At 38.9% G+C, this 14956-nt stretch overlaps 1 protein-coding gene across 1 annotated transcript in view; it reads left to right on the top strand.

The window, feature by feature from the left end:
* Nucleotides 1-14956, top strand: part of HEATR1 (HEAT repeat containing 1) — a 40888-nt gene that overhangs the window by 24036 nt on the left and 1896 nt on the right. Inside the window, exons 26-42 of the mRNA XM_068939222.1 lie at nucleotides 482-625; nucleotides 1358-1476; nucleotides 1785-1906; nucleotides 3365-3493; nucleotides 4834-5064; nucleotides 6736-6862; nucleotides 7747-7913; nucleotides 8571-8617; nucleotides 9460-9583; nucleotides 10473-10613; nucleotides 10826-11115; nucleotides 11698-11848; nucleotides 12525-12683; nucleotides 13153-13278; nucleotides 13534-13638; nucleotides 13732-13900; nucleotides 14614-14768. Coding sequence (XP_068795323.1) covers nucleotides 482-625; nucleotides 1358-1476; nucleotides 1785-1906; nucleotides 3365-3493; nucleotides 4834-5064; nucleotides 6736-6862; nucleotides 7747-7913; nucleotides 8571-8617; nucleotides 9460-9583; nucleotides 10473-10613; nucleotides 10826-11115; nucleotides 11698-11848; nucleotides 12525-12683; nucleotides 13153-13278; nucleotides 13534-13638; nucleotides 13732-13900; nucleotides 14614-14768 — 2506 coding nt within the window. The remainder of the gene's footprint in view (nucleotides 1-481; nucleotides 626-1357; nucleotides 1477-1784; nucleotides 1907-3364; nucleotides 3494-4833; nucleotides 5065-6735; nucleotides 6863-7746; nucleotides 7914-8570; nucleotides 8618-9459; nucleotides 9584-10472; nucleotides 10614-10825; nucleotides 11116-11697; nucleotides 11849-12524; nucleotides 12684-13152; nucleotides 13279-13533; nucleotides 13639-13731; nucleotides 13901-14613; nucleotides 14769-14956) is intronic.

The raw sequence follows: 14956 nt of genomic DNA, 5'->3' as shown, positions 1-14956 counted from the left end.
CTTATTTTACTTCACTTGACCTTTCTTTAAGGGTCACTGCACCTTAGATTGATTGACCATAAACTTTTGTCAGAGTGTGTACACACACACACATGCACTCACTACCTGAATGTTCAGTAGTTCAGAAGATGCAAATTTTCTGGATGGCATCGGGCTGTTCTGGTCAGCATTTGGGAAATTATTCAGTAGTAGATTTTTTTTTTTTTTTTCCTTCCACAGAAGTCAGCTTCATAGTGTAGACTTTATGTATAGCAGGCATACTGTACTCCCCTCCCCCCTTCGAATTACATCTGTTTTCTCTCTTTGCTGTTTAAAACCTGTTGTTACTTCAGTCAAAAGCCTTCACAGTGCTACCTTTCCTTGCAGTATAGGGTATAACTGGCTATGTGAAAATATTTACTTCTGTCTCTTCTGGTTCCCTGAAAGACTGTACTGTTTTGTCCAGAGATGTATATCCTGATTACTTGTCTTATCTTTTTAGAAAGCCTCAAGATGCAGAACTGGCACCAGAAACGAGCAATTTCAGCTGGCAGAGGGTTATGCTTGTTCTGGAATTACTGCAGCATAAGAAGAAACTTAAACGTCCGCAGGCGCTGGTACCTGCGCTTTTTAACCTGCTGAGCCGGTAATGGTGCCTTCGTAAAACACAAGTCCTTTCTCATTCTCTTCTACAGCAGAGAATGTAAAGCATTAAAACAAGACTACTTTCTCTGTTGTTTGTAGCTATGTTCTGGGACTTGCCTTTTTTACTTGAATTTATTTCAGGTAAATCGGGTGAGAGCAATGTGAGGTTGCTATGAGTTTTTTGTGCTGTGAGCGGTATGAGGGGTATTTTAAGACTGTTACCTGATGTATAGCTTCTCAAGTGTAGATTTTATTTCTCAGGCTGGAGAGTTTGGGAGTGCGAAGGGTGACACTTTTGCTGAAACTGGCACGACAAGATTTGTTTCTTTTGCAGAGCAAGTATAAAATAAAATAAGCTTTAAAATTCCTCCCAAAAAATGGTGATGCCGTCACCAGTGGAACCTAAGAAAACTACCTAATAGATTAGGTAGTTTTTTTGTTTGTTTTTTTTTCTTATCACGTGTGTTTGCATAGACTGCGAGTCATATGTCAGGTAAACATCTGAAACTCCTGACAGAGCTTGGCTAAATGTCTTCTTCAGACCAGTTGATATATTTGAAAACAAAAAAGAACAGACACTTTTGGGGTAAACGCTTTACTTTTTAGAAGCCTCAATTTAGAACTTTTGTAGCAGGAATATTGCAGTTTCTGATTTGTATTTTTAATATGCAATTTGTTGATTTATTGTTCTATCTCCTTTTGCTGTTCCTTAAATTTGTTCCTGAACGTACAGATGTCTGGAACCTCTAGCATCAGAAGAAGAAAATATGGAATATACAAAACAGCTAATCCTCAGCTGCCTGCTAAACATCTGTCAGAAACTATCTTCAGATGGTAGCAAGATCCCAGCAGGTAAAACTGCCGGACCCATTCCTAGGTTATTTTAGGTTATTTTCTCACCAGTACTGCATTGAAACAGTGATGTCTGGTTTTTTTGTTTTCCCCCCCCCCCCCCCCCCCCTTCTTCTTTGTGAGTCTATAGTGTATTGTTCTGGAGAGGTAGATTCCTCTATAGCATGTGTGAGTTTGCTCTCTTAGTCATTTTTTGTAGATCACTTAGGTCTAGTCTGCATATTGAAACCAGTGATTGAGTGTACCGTTTATTCTTATGTGGGTAACCATTAAGGTGTGTATTAATCATAGTTCTTTTTTCCTTGCAGATGTCCTTGATAAAGAAAAATTCAATGTGGAATTGATAGTTCAGTGCATCAGAATATCTAAAATGCCCCAGACCCATCACCATGCACTACTACTCCTTGGTGCTGTTGCTGGCATGTTTCCTGTAAGTAGTATCTGAAGTTTTCCATTTCTGAGTATGGGGAAGAACATATAGAGCTGTTCTGTTAGGGAGAGCCTTTGTGAAGGGAAACTTACAGGTTCCCTGTCCTTTTAGTGCTCTCTGTTTCCCTTTATTTGGAAATAAATCTCTGTCTTGATGCTTTGCTCATTAATCATCAGAGGCTATTTTATCCCTTTGCAATGAAGCACATCAGAAGTGGAAAAAGCTTTCTGTCAGCAGCCCTGTCTCACCTTCCTATTGTGGTCGAAGCTTTGGTATACTGTTTCTTCTTTCTCCTGCTTTTTTATGTAGAAGATAGAAAACATCTGGCCCAATTGTATGAGTATTCTTACAAGTTCCTATGTTATACAGCACTGAGAAATGCAGTTTTAATTGATGACGAAACCAAGGTTGGTTTAGTTGTAATTGACTGAGAAACAGACCTTCTGTGGATTGAAATTTGCCTATACACTGATTCTTTTAAGTAAGATCCTTTTGCTACGGATCCGTAAAAGCAGTAAAATGTTTCTAAGCATATCTAAACTCACTTTGGGTTTTTTATCTTTACACTATTACTTTTTCCACACATTTGAAAAGGCACTCTTTCCCCAAAGACAAAACCGAAATATTTTGACAATTGAACTGGTGGAGGATTGGGTTTGGCTTGGCTTTTTTTTTTTTTATTGTTGGAGTTATTGTTCTTTGTCACTGTCTTACTAACATCACCTGTTACAGAACTCAGTAATCCAGTTTTTAGTCTGCCCTAATAAGGGCTTTGACAGGCTTTTCAACTTTAAAATGAAATACTTGGTATGAGGCTTACCTCTCTTTTTTTGTAAAATATTCCTTCAGCATGCTAAACCCAATGAGAAACCTATACCATAACTATTTTACTCTAGGTGCTGAGAAAAATCTAAGACGCTAATTCTTCAGCTAGGCGACACCCAGAATTAAGTGATATTGTAGTTATGATCATGCCCTAGAAAAGCCAGAGTTTAACGTGAGTGCTGTTGCTTTTCACAGAATCATAGTAGATATGGTAGATGTTTTACAAGTTTTAAAAGAAGGGGGCGGGGGAAGATACTGACAATCACTGGAAGCCATGTGTGTCAGTCGCATATCTCTCCATAAGTGATTTTACATGTTATACTACCATGGCACTGAGAATTATTATCGGGCTAAGCTCTCGAGTTCTACTCTTTATTATTTAATTCTTTGCTTAGAAGCGTATCTAGGTTTCTAAGTAATATTTAGAGTGTTCAGAGCCATTACACATTTGGAATTAGTTTAGTGGAGATTTTTTCTGTAAATGATGATGAGAGCCATTTTCCTTACTCTCGACTACAGGAATCTAATGACATTTGGGAGAAGTACAGATGCCTTGCAGTATAATGTACTGAGAAGGACACAACAAATGCACAGTTCAAAAAACGAACTAATCTCATCTACCTTGTTTTCCAGGATAAAGTTCTCCATAACATCATGCCCATTTTTACATTCATGGGAGCAAATGTCTTGCGTCTGGATGATACTTACACTTTCCAAGTAATTAATAAGACAGTGCAGATGGTTATTCCTGCTCTTATACAGGTAAATTTGTCTACTTAATGAAAAGGAGTAGGAAATACTGAACAATAAGATCATTAGTAAAATTAAGTAGAGTAAATGGTTTAGCATATTAATAGCAGAATAAGTTCTACAACTGTTCTAGGATTAAAAAATATGTATCAACAGACTGGCCCTTGTCTAACCAGCTCTGAATTCAGCAAAGACTACTGCTTCTTATTAATATTCTGAGCTTCTGAATTTCTGTAATTGGTTTAGTCAAAAGAGCATCAGAGCTATGCCTAAAGAAGACCTGAAATGTACTCTAAGTTCTGTTTTTTCACCATAGAAATACCAGGAAACGTTGAAAATAATAAACAGGTTATAACGGTCATGGTCAATAAACAGATGATAAGAGTCGTGGCCAATAGCAGTCGTGATCTGAAAGAAGTGGAAGGGTAAAATATTTGACAAAAACGTCCGTATTTTCCAGTTGGTATTTGTGTGGGTTTTTTGTTTGTGTCTGGACATCTTACATAAATAGTTATGAACCAAAACAGAAATACAGCATTGTTTTTCAAAGAGGACATTTTTCTTCAGTCAGGTTTCCCTTGCAGCTAAGAAATGCTCTTAATTTTTTCAGTCAGTCATACATTTAAACACGAAAAATATCGTGTACATTTCTTATGTAAAAACAAAGTGGAAAAAACTTTTCCTACTTCTAGCAAAGGGCTGGAAGTTTGGGGCTTCTGGATGGGTTTGCGGTTTAGGGGGGGTTTTGTATGCCTTTTTTTTTTTTTTTTATGGTAGATATACACCTTTTCCATCCTCTTGCAGGTCTCTGTTAAAGAAATAAAGCTGTTATAAAAAAGAGAAGAAAAAGAAAAGTAATTGCAGCCATCATTCGTTACTGTGACAAAAATGTTTGTGATGCATATAATTATTATATGTGGGCAGAATCTAACGTGACTTACCTGAGTTCATGTAGTCACCTCCCATAGTTTTTCCTATACTCTAGAAACGAAGACCTTAACTATGGGGCACACTGTAAGCAAAGTTTTCATGAGGGTGTGGCGTTGTTCTCCCTTGAAAACCTCATTGTTTCAGCATTATCTGATTTTTTTTTTTTTTTTTGTGAAGGAGGGAAGATGTTATTTGAAATATGTTCTATGGACATTAAAAAGGAACTATGTAATTGAAAGCTTTTCAATACTGTAAAGATTCTTCTTGGAGCACTAACTTTTTTGGGGATTGTAATTTTGCTGCTGCTCTTATGAGTCGCGTAGTGCTCGCTCTCATTTGCTGAGAAGGAAGAACTGCAAGGAAGAACTTGTACCTGTCTGTGATAATCTTTTTGAACTGCCTTACGTGTTTGCTGTTAATAGGCTGAAGACAGTGATTTGTCAGAGGCCTCAGAAAGCGTGGAAGAAGTGGTAATAAAAATCATTCGTGTGTTTGTGGATGCCTTGCCCCATGTGCCGGAGCACCGACGCCTGCCAATCCTGGCCCAGTTGATCACTACGGTGGGAGGAGACAAGTTCCTCTGGGTTCTCCTGGTGCTGCTGTTTGAGCAGTATGTGACCAAAACTGTGACTGCAACATCAAGCACAGACAAGGTTAGCAATCAACTTTTTCTTCGAGAGACTGACTTCCTCCTTTGTGTTCATACTGTTGCCTTTGAGAATTACCATTTGTGCAGCACAAACACAAGGACAATCCTTGTTCTAGACGCTGATAGTCTAGTTATTAAGTGCTTCAACCTTTTAATAGTTTTTTTTCCTGTAGATGTGTTTGTCTGTGAAATATGATTCTCGTCATGTTGTTCAAACTATGATAAACCCTGTTGTATCAGAAATATGTAAAGGTTTTTCCTGTCGTGGTGTAGGCAGGCTCTTGCAGTCCTTTTTTTAAAGGGACGCTGGTAAGAAGGTTAAGCCCTGAATACAGACTTTGCTGTAGCAGTTTAATCCCTTTCTGCAACTGCAGAAAATGATGTTTCCATGCCTCCCTTGCAGTGGCATCAGCAGTCATGCGGTAAAATGAGTCAGCGCAATGAACTAGAGTGGTTGGGTTGGGTTAGGGCTGTGCCTTTGCACAGGCACCAGAGCAGACCAGCAGCAGAGAAGGCAGCAGTTATGTGCAGCTGTTTCTGGCCATTAGGGGAGCACAGCATTGGGCCAGAACACCTGGCTACGCCTTGCTCTGCGGTGAGCCAAGGACAGGTTTCACCCTGGCTGGAGCCCGCAATGGCCTCCGGCTTGCTAGTTCTGAAAAATCTGTGAGGTGCCTTGCCTCTGCGTTGGGGTAGCTTCCATTTCCATTTAAAGCCTTTTGGGCAAGCCTGAAATCAGTCAAGACCGTTTTTGGGAGTGTTCCTAAATATAACGGTTTCTCCTTACAGCATATATTGACATGCAGTGCCTTTCAGATAGGTCCAGCTGCCAAAAGCTATGCCGTTTCTAGACGGAAGTTCCAGTCTTTTAACTAAGATAGCTACCTACCAGTTTGCTTCTGCTGGTTGTCCTTTGTCTCTGGATCCATTTTGCTTCTGTCTGGCTGCCTAAGGTTTGGATGTGAGCTTAAGTTTTGGTGGTATGTGCGTCCAAAATTCCCCCAAACCTCTTTCACAGCCTCATTTTTGAATGCATTAGAAGGCATTTTTGAAACTGAATATACGATAGCTGTTAAAAATGGAAAGGAAAGTTACGTTTGTGTTTTGGAGAACTTTTCAGCACCCTGTTATTTTCACTGTTTTTTGACTAACTTGGTGTGTGATACTGTTCAGGTGTGCCAGTCTTGGCCATCCCTTAGAGCATCTTGAGTTTCTTACTGAAAACAAATCTTTTTCTGTTTGCCTCTTGGTTAGTTTAAAGAGTCAAATACTTGCACTGATCAAAACAGAGAGAAAATGGTAATCTTTTCCCACTGTCTTAGGTAGTTTTTCAGCAGGGTGTGAAACGGCTAGAGGCATCCTTAATGAAATATGGATTGTTTAACCATTAGTCACTAGCTGGGGTTTAAGGACATGTAGTCTATACCAGCAGGTGATGGTGTCGCAGATGAACGCTCTGGTATTCCGTACATGGAGTTATCTGATGCCCGCGCTCTGGAACTAGGATCCCTCCAAGAGCTTGCTGCTGTTACCTTTGGTGTTAACCCTGGCAGTATCCAGCCCACTATGTCATGTTCATAAACTAAGTAACAAATCCTTTTGAGTGGTTTCTCATTTTTTTTAATTCTTGAAAATAAACATTTTTCTTTTTTTTTTTTTTTTTAATCATAAACAGGATGCTGTCTTGGAGGCAGACACTGAATTTTGGATTTCCATCTGTTGTGAATTTAATGTACGTTCTCAGTTCCAGAGCATGATGAAAATAATCCACTACTTGACAAAGCTGCCAGAGAACAAAGAAGGTAACCTGAAAATAGAGCCAGCAAATGCATGTGAACCTTCCTGTTATTCCTCTAGGTAGTAAACGAGGGGGTGCAGAATTACTCTAATGACTTACCCCCTCCCCTTTTTTTATAATATGATTAAGATACGTGATTGCTGCTTTGTGACTAATATGTAATTTTAGATTACTTTTGAGTATTTGCAATCAAACGGTACTCCTTATTTAGAGGGTACAGGAATAACCTTTAGTTGTAATAAAAGGTATTATTCATAGCTGACAAGATTACAGGAACCGCCAGTCAGGTTGGTGTTGTGGCATTTTTTGGTTGGTAGGTTGGTTTTTTTCGGTTTTCTTTTTAGGTAAAAAGGCTATATTTCTTTTTACTACAGTGTAATGAAGCAGTAATTAAACAGTATGATGTAATGCTTTGCCAGTCTCTTATTTTTAAAGAATGTTTGGGGGTTGGGTTGGTTTGTTTTTAAGGGAGAGCTTAGCGTATTTGTTGTTCTGAATAAATCTTCTCAGTCAGGAAGGACCAGGTAACGACACTGAAATCAATCTTCCCAAATATATGACAGGTAGTATTTATGATCATGCCTCAAATATGTCTGGTGTTTGTAGGCAATGTGCCATAGCATAGCTTTAGTACCAACAAAAAAGAAAATTCATAAGGGAAAAATATGATCAAGTGGAAAGGCAGTGCTGCTTTTCAGGCTGTTGAAATGAAAAATTCATGTTCTGTATTTTTAGACTATCTGTTTTCAAACTTCCACATGATTCTGGATACTGCAAAAACTAGTATCCTTGATAGACGTCTAACTGTAATGTAATTTTGTTCTGTAATTAGAAATCAAATCTCATCTTCTCTTGGTTGCAAATTTGTTTTGGGTATGTTTTTAACAGATGATTCTGGGCCAAAAAAAACAAGAACATGCAAGACGAAGCTGAAAAATCAGGATGGGCAGCTCTTTAACGTGGAGTCTCACTCAGACAAACAACTTCGACATTTCAAATTCTTGTCTGTCTCCTTCATGTCACAACTCTTAACTTCTCAGAGTTTTGTAAAAAAGGTAATAGTGGCAATAGATTGCCTTTAAACTGATGAAATTAAGCAACTGTTCCGCACTGTAAAAGATGAGGTTTAATTTGCTTTTCATTATGGCTTTATATTGAAAAAGGAGGATAAAAGAATACACACTCTCGTGTGTTTTGCGGACACCTTTATCTACACAGCTCTGAAATCTCTCCTTAATGTTCATTACTTTTTAATAGGGCTCTTTCAGAGATACTCAGTCTGCATGATTGAAGAATGAGTAAAAAAGTGAAATTCTGCCTCCAATGGATTCCCACTGGCACTATTGAGGCTGAAATTTCACTCACAGTTTGTATAAGTTCAGTTCTGGGGTGGGGTTTATACTACAAAGCCCACAAAGACAAAACAATATATATTAAAAAATAGGCCGAGGACGTAGCTGGGAGTAGTTCCCAGTGTTTCAATTGAGCATCGTCCACCAGCATGAAATGTATTTGCTACTGTGACTGTATTGCCTAAGATGCTCAGACTTCCTTCTAGAATATTGGCTCAAGTGCAGATGTGGGGAACTCAAATTGACCATATGAATGGACCTTTCATTCAAAGCAACCAAATTTGTGTATGCTGGGATATAAACTTAAGAAGGGGATATAGTCTTAACAATTAGGATATTCATTCTTCCTTTTTAAAACAGATAGTTGAATGTGAAGAAACAGAAGAGCTACAGAAGTTAGAACAGAGGTATGCTTTAAATCTGCTCCATTCTTCCTTTGATTTCTAGTTTTTACTGCAACCCTGGAATATTTCTGGAATATAGTCCCATGAGAATTTTTTTCCCCAAATATTTTTCCAAGGATACACTTAATGTCCTCATCAGTAACAAGCAGTGTTTATTATGGGCAAGTTAATTGGTTTATTAAATTTGACTCAGAGGTATTTATCTCTGACAGATTACTCTGTCCAAAGAATTCTGTCCAGTATCCACGCTGTTTCTGTATTTTTGATGTATATTTACATACCTGGCCATAATCGTCATGTTGCTGACATTATGAAGTCTCTAAAAATAAATTTCAAATTTTTAGCAAAACACTGTGTTACTTCACTCCTGGAGGGGAAAAAATTCATTATTCATGGATGCCTCTATAGTGTTGTAAGAAAACTACCAGTAATCACAGCTTAATAGTTGTAGTTATTGGGCTATAACAGATATTGCAACGATGCAAAACTGAAGGGTTTTCTGTGGGAGGTTTGACTTTTATGTTTATATTAAGGGACAAAAGATGTGGGATTCAGATGAAATGCTGTATTCCTTAAATGTTCATTTTGAGACTTCTATATATTCCCAGGTTGTTTTTCTTTTAAAATAGAGCTCTTAGAACTACTTTTGTAGGTAGATGTTGTTTAACTTGAGGGTACCAGGTAGACTTTAATCTAGACATAAGATTTTTCCTATTGCTGTAGTCTTTTGTTAATATATAGATGTGATCTGCTAGTCTTCTCCAGTAGATGTTTCGTTTTCTTTTATTCAATTAACTTCTTCGATGTCCTTACTAAAATACTAAAAACGCTTACTTTCCACCTAGGTTATTAGAAGAAGTTCTTCACTATATAAACACTGTGGCATCCTCAGTGGAAGGAAACGCGGACAAGCCAACAGCCAAATTTTGGAGGGTTCTGCTTAACAAGTCCTATGATATGCTGGATAAAGTATGTCTCGTTAGCCCTCTTGTTAACAGTGGGACTTTTCTGCTTTTGCTTATTAACATGATTAAAACCTTTGCAGTGGTGGTGGTGTTGGATTTATATTACATAACTCATGACTTACCTTTATTGGACGGTCTACAACCTGGTGCGTTGTTTGAATTCAAACAATGCCAACGACTTTAGATAGAACAAGCAGAAAATAAATTCAGAAATGTTAATTTCCTCTAGTTAGTACTCTGCTGCCTGGAAGCAGTTGTTTCACTAATTGTCTGATAGGGAACAATAGCCTTCTGGCAGCTTTTCTCACTGTTAACTCATAAAATAATTTAATTAATGCTAATGAAACTGCTTTGTATTTCTAAATGGAATTTAAATAGAGGGGGGAAAAAAGCTTATGTTTTTATTTTAAGTCTCTTTCTGATCAGAAGTATATTTGCTGTATTGGGCTGACTATTTAGCAACATCACCAGTGCTGTGAATCAAAACTCTCTTCAGTCTCTGCGTGAATGGCCTGAATTTTTTTTGGTTTTGGTCTGCTAATCATATTCTACTTTTTGCAATGCACATGCTTAGGGCACCATCAAAAATATTTTAGGGGAAGGAAGGATAGCTAACCAGTGTAGACCCAAGAAAGAGGAAATTGCTGAGAAAACGTCGGAGCTAGTAGATGTTGGCTGGTTAGCAGCTAGCAAACATACGTTAAATATTGTAAATGGTACCTTGTTTGTCCTTTTGCTTGTCTCAGATATAGCGTTGCTGGCCTATACCCTTCTCTTTGATCCTGAAACCCATGCAGAGGTTAAAGAGAGTTTACCTGCTTTATTCTGGGGCTACTATGTCCTAGTGAATGGAAAAGTGTTTACGCCTTTGTTTTGTTTGTGTTTTCTTGTAGGTCAATGCCTTACTGCCGACAGAAACCTTTATTCCTGTAATAAGAGGACTAATGACAAATCAGCTGCCCTCTGTGAGACGTAAGGCAATGGACCTTCTGAACAATAAGGTGCAGCAGCGCACCAGGTGGCAGAAGAGCCAGGTGAGGCCAACTGGTTAAACTCGGTTCCTTTTGCCAAGGAATGCAGAGATTGATGTAGAAGTGGTTTGCTCTGGGTAAGGACGTTAGGTGCCAGTGCTGAGCCTAGTAGTCAGTTCTTGAATAGTAAGATGTAGATTACCTGCCCATAGTTACCTTGCAGGGTGCAAACTATTAACTCTCTGTCTAATATGCATGTTTTCTTGTCTCCCTAGATCCGGCAGCTCCTAGAGCTAGTTCCTGAGCTCGTTGCTATTGTGCAGTGTAAAAGAAAAGAGGAGGAAGAGGAGCAAGCCATCAACAGGCAAACTGCTTTGTTCAGCCTCAAGCTACTCTGCAAAGGTTTTGGCACAGAAAATCCAGTGCCCTTCATACCTGTTCTGAAAACTGCCATTGATCTGATTTCTTCAGAGAAGGAAGAAAAGAATGTGATGGGAAGTGCTTTGCTCTGTATAGCTGAGGTCACCAGTACCTTGAAAGCCCAAGCAATACCTCAGCTTCCAAGGTATTCCTGGGTTCTTCTCAACAGAACTAAATGCAGGAGGAATTAGTTACAATAAAAAGGATTACTGAAGGAAGGAATGCTGAATGAAGGCTAAGTGGCAGTCTGCCCATGTATGTTTCGTGTAGATACGAATAAAGGTATTCATAGCGTTTGCAGGTCCTTCCTGCTCATAGAGCTATGAAGCTACTGGGCAAATTGTAAGAGAGCGTTTCAGAATCAGTACAGTTCTTTGCGGAGTCTGCTGCTATGAACAGTAAGGCGGTTTGTATGGCTTTAAAGAAGGCAGACCGCATTGTTTTATTCTACCTATTCAAGAGGAATTCAAGCATTTAACCCGTTGCTTTTCAGATTGCTTTTTCTCGTTACAAATCTAAATGTCCTCTTTTAATATTACCTTAAACTAAATCTAGTGTCCTTCATTATCTTTGAAGGAACAAAATGCAGCAGAAGAGCACAGAAAGTTAGTTTTTTGAAATTATGCGTGTGAAAATTGTCTCTGCAGTCTTAAAGGGCTGGATTAGAAACGTACCTCAGAATTGTCAGTTGTTTCACCTATCTGTGTTTATGCTCGGTTATTTGCAGACTGATGCCAGCACTGCTGAAGACCTTAAAAAATAAGAAGGAGCTGATGTCCAGTGAAATTTACTTGCTGAGTGCTGTGACAGCTCTGCTAAAGGTTGCCGAAACATTACCACACTTCCTTAGTCCTTATCTCTTGGATTGCTTGCTGCAGGTGAGCCACCTGTGTCCTACAGATATGTGTAAAGTGGGGCAGAATGCCCAGTTCCTAGAAGAAGCTGAAGTTAGAGGTTATTTTTTTTTCTAGCTCTGAAACTGAAGTAGGAATGTGTGCATCTGATTAAGTGGAAGATTATAACCCGTTACTGTTCTTCTCACTTTCATATGCAAATCACGGAGATAGACGATGTAAGATAATCTCCTCCCTCTGATAAGTTGTAGTTTGCCTCTTTGGGAAGGGAGATCAATCCTGAAGGATCATTCCATAATACCCATGATCTCATCAAATATGTCCGTCCATAACAGTGTCAATAAGGTAATTCTGACCCTCTGCCAACGACTTACGCGTTTTTTCAGTGTTTGTTCTCTGAAGACAGTGAACTCCTGTACACGGACGTCTTACCTTAATGTGCTTTGAGGGGTACAAACAGCAGAATTCCAGTCTGATGCTAGTGACGGTGGCTCTTCATTGACAACAGTGACTTGCAGCACTGCAAGTGTGCCCTTCACTTCCACGTGTTTGCAAGTGCTAGTTTACATAAGCATGTGCCCATAAGATGTAGTATCTGTAGTTGTTTTCAGGCAAAATTGTGCTGAAGGACAACTGTTGTAGAATAAATTTCCTGAGTTGTTTTCAAGTATACTAACTTTGCTGTTGGATTTCCTGATAGGTTGTCCGCTTGGAAAAGATTGTGGTGGAATTTGGTCCTACTTCCCAGATCAGCTTACGTGTGACGTCACTGAAAACTATTCTAGCTACAAAGCTTGCTCCCAGAATACTCTTGCCTGCAATTAGCAAGTGTTACGGTGAAGTTGCAAATACCAGGAAGGTTAGGGGGTTTTCATTCTTTTGCATTGTGCTTAAATATCTGTTTGTTTCTTTTATACTGGAAAGCTTATACAGAAAAGTTAAACTGGTATACTCCTTCTAGTTCCACTGTTGTTAGCATGTTAGATCACGAGTGTGTGAGACATTGTTTTGTTCACAAAGGTCTTGCTTTATCTGCTGGGAATGAGTTGAGCGTCGTAATTTTCATCTGGGCTTTCCTCCTCCCTCACAGGAGCAAACATTTCAGTCTTAACTACTGTCTCCGGGATGAGAGAGGGGGAGACCAAACTTTTTTCAGAAGTATTACTAGCTTTAATTTAAAAAAAAAAAAAAGTAAAGCAAAAAGCATAGTTATTTTATTGATCCTATTTTTATGAGTACAAGTGCAAAAATCCAATTTCCTTGTTGTTTTTCTCAGTTCCTGTCAGTATCACAGCTGGCTTTGCTTTGCTTTGCTTTCGTTCTGACAGAACTGCCTTATGAACATTCTGAAGGAGCACATTGTGGTTATGGAGAAGGAGCACCTGATCTCTCATCAGTCTGAGCTGACAGCATTTTTCATGAAAGCCTTGGACTTTCGAACGGAGCATGCCCAGGTGGATTGTTTAGGGGGACAAACAAAGGCAGCTTCTGCATGCTAATTCTATCAGTTAGAACGTTAGAGTTCTCATTTCAGAGCACGTGTGCTCTGAAATTTTGGGTATCAAATATTCTGTCTGAAATACTGTTCATCGGGGGTAGAAAATTATTATGATTACGTCTTTAACCTGGAACAGACAGAATTGAAACAAGCTTCGAAAGCTCAGTTTCTTACATTACAAATTTGGAATTGTGTTTTCCAATTTTTGTAGGATGATTTGGAGGAAGTTGGTAAGACAGAGACTTATATTATTGATTGCCTAATAAGTATGGTTATGAAACTTTCTGAGGCATCTTTCAGACCCCTCTTCTTCAAGGTAAGGAGTTCAAATATAATCCATCTGCATCAGCACATTTGAATTTTCCAGTGCATGTACACAAGCAAGAGCTAATTTGCCTTTCATTTTCAGCTCTTTGACTGGTCAAAAACAGAGCGTACCCTAAAAGATAGACTGCTGACATTCCACCGGTTAGCAGATTGCATTGCAGACAAGCTCAAAAGTCTCTTCACCCTGTTTGCTGGTCATCTAGTGAAGCCATTTGCTGAAACACTCAACCAGGTCAACATCTCTAAAACTGGTAAGTTTTCAGTTACTGGCTACGTGGATGCATTGGCAAGGTAATTATAATTGCTGAAAGTTTAATCTTAAAGGATTAATTCCCCAAGACATACCTCTCTCTTCTTTCTGTTATAAATAAGGCAACTTTCTTATTCTGATGGAACCAAAGGATTCTTTTCATCTATGGGCTCTGGACTGCCAGTACAAAGTTGAGGCCACGTGAAAATTTTCAGTGTCAGTCCCAGTGAGTTCCATGAGAATGAAATTGTGTGGCAGGAGGATTGCTTGTTTCTGGTACTTGTCCTCCCATATGTATTCTTCTCATTCATTTGACTTCTCCTACATGCCAACCTACTGTCACCTGGTCTACTCGGACTCCTCTGCCACCTTAGCAAGAATAGGTACTACTTTTTTGTATGGGAAACTATTTCCCCCTTCCCGTATCCAGCTACCTGATGCAGTTCTCCATCTCCAGAGGTATGGCCAAGCACCGTTTTTATAGCCTGTGAGTATTGGCTTTTATCCCCAGCTGACCTGCAAGAGCATTAGCTAAAAGTCAGATAACATACTGCATTTGGTTTATTATTCTGTGATAAGTACACAATCACTATGTAATGTCTCCTTTAGTTATATTCATAACTAGCAATGTTTCTAGCTTGTGGGGGAACTTTTGAGTATCTGGTCCTTGTGGTGGTAACTTTCTTTTTTTCCCCTCTCCCCTCCCTCGCATAGATGAAGCTTTCTTTGACTCTGAGAATGGCACTGAAAAGAGCTGCTTACTGTTGCAGTTCACCATGGACTGTCTGCATAAACTCTTCCTCTTTGACACTCAGAAATTCCTGAGCAAGGAAAGAGCGGAAACCTTGATGATGCCTCTAGTCGATCAGGTATTGACAAATACACAAAAAAAGTAATTCATGTCAGATTCTTCTTTCATCTTAAGGTGTTTTTTTTTTTGTTTGTTTGTTTAAATTAAATACCAGGCCTCAGTTTTCCCCCTTCATAAAAAGGGAGGAGGAGTTAATTTACTGTCATTGAGCTACAGACTGAACAAACTGCCTTGCCTAAAGTTCTT

The sequence above is a fragment of the Struthio camelus genome, chromosome 3 (assembly GCF_040807025.1).
Source record: "Struthio camelus isolate bStrCam1 chromosome 3, bStrCam1.hap1, whole genome shotgun sequence".
In the NCBI taxonomy this organism is placed as follows: Eukaryota; Metazoa; Chordata; class Aves; order Struthioniformes; family Struthionidae; genus Struthio; species Struthio camelus.
This window is presented reverse-complemented; position numbering and strand designations above follow the sequence as displayed.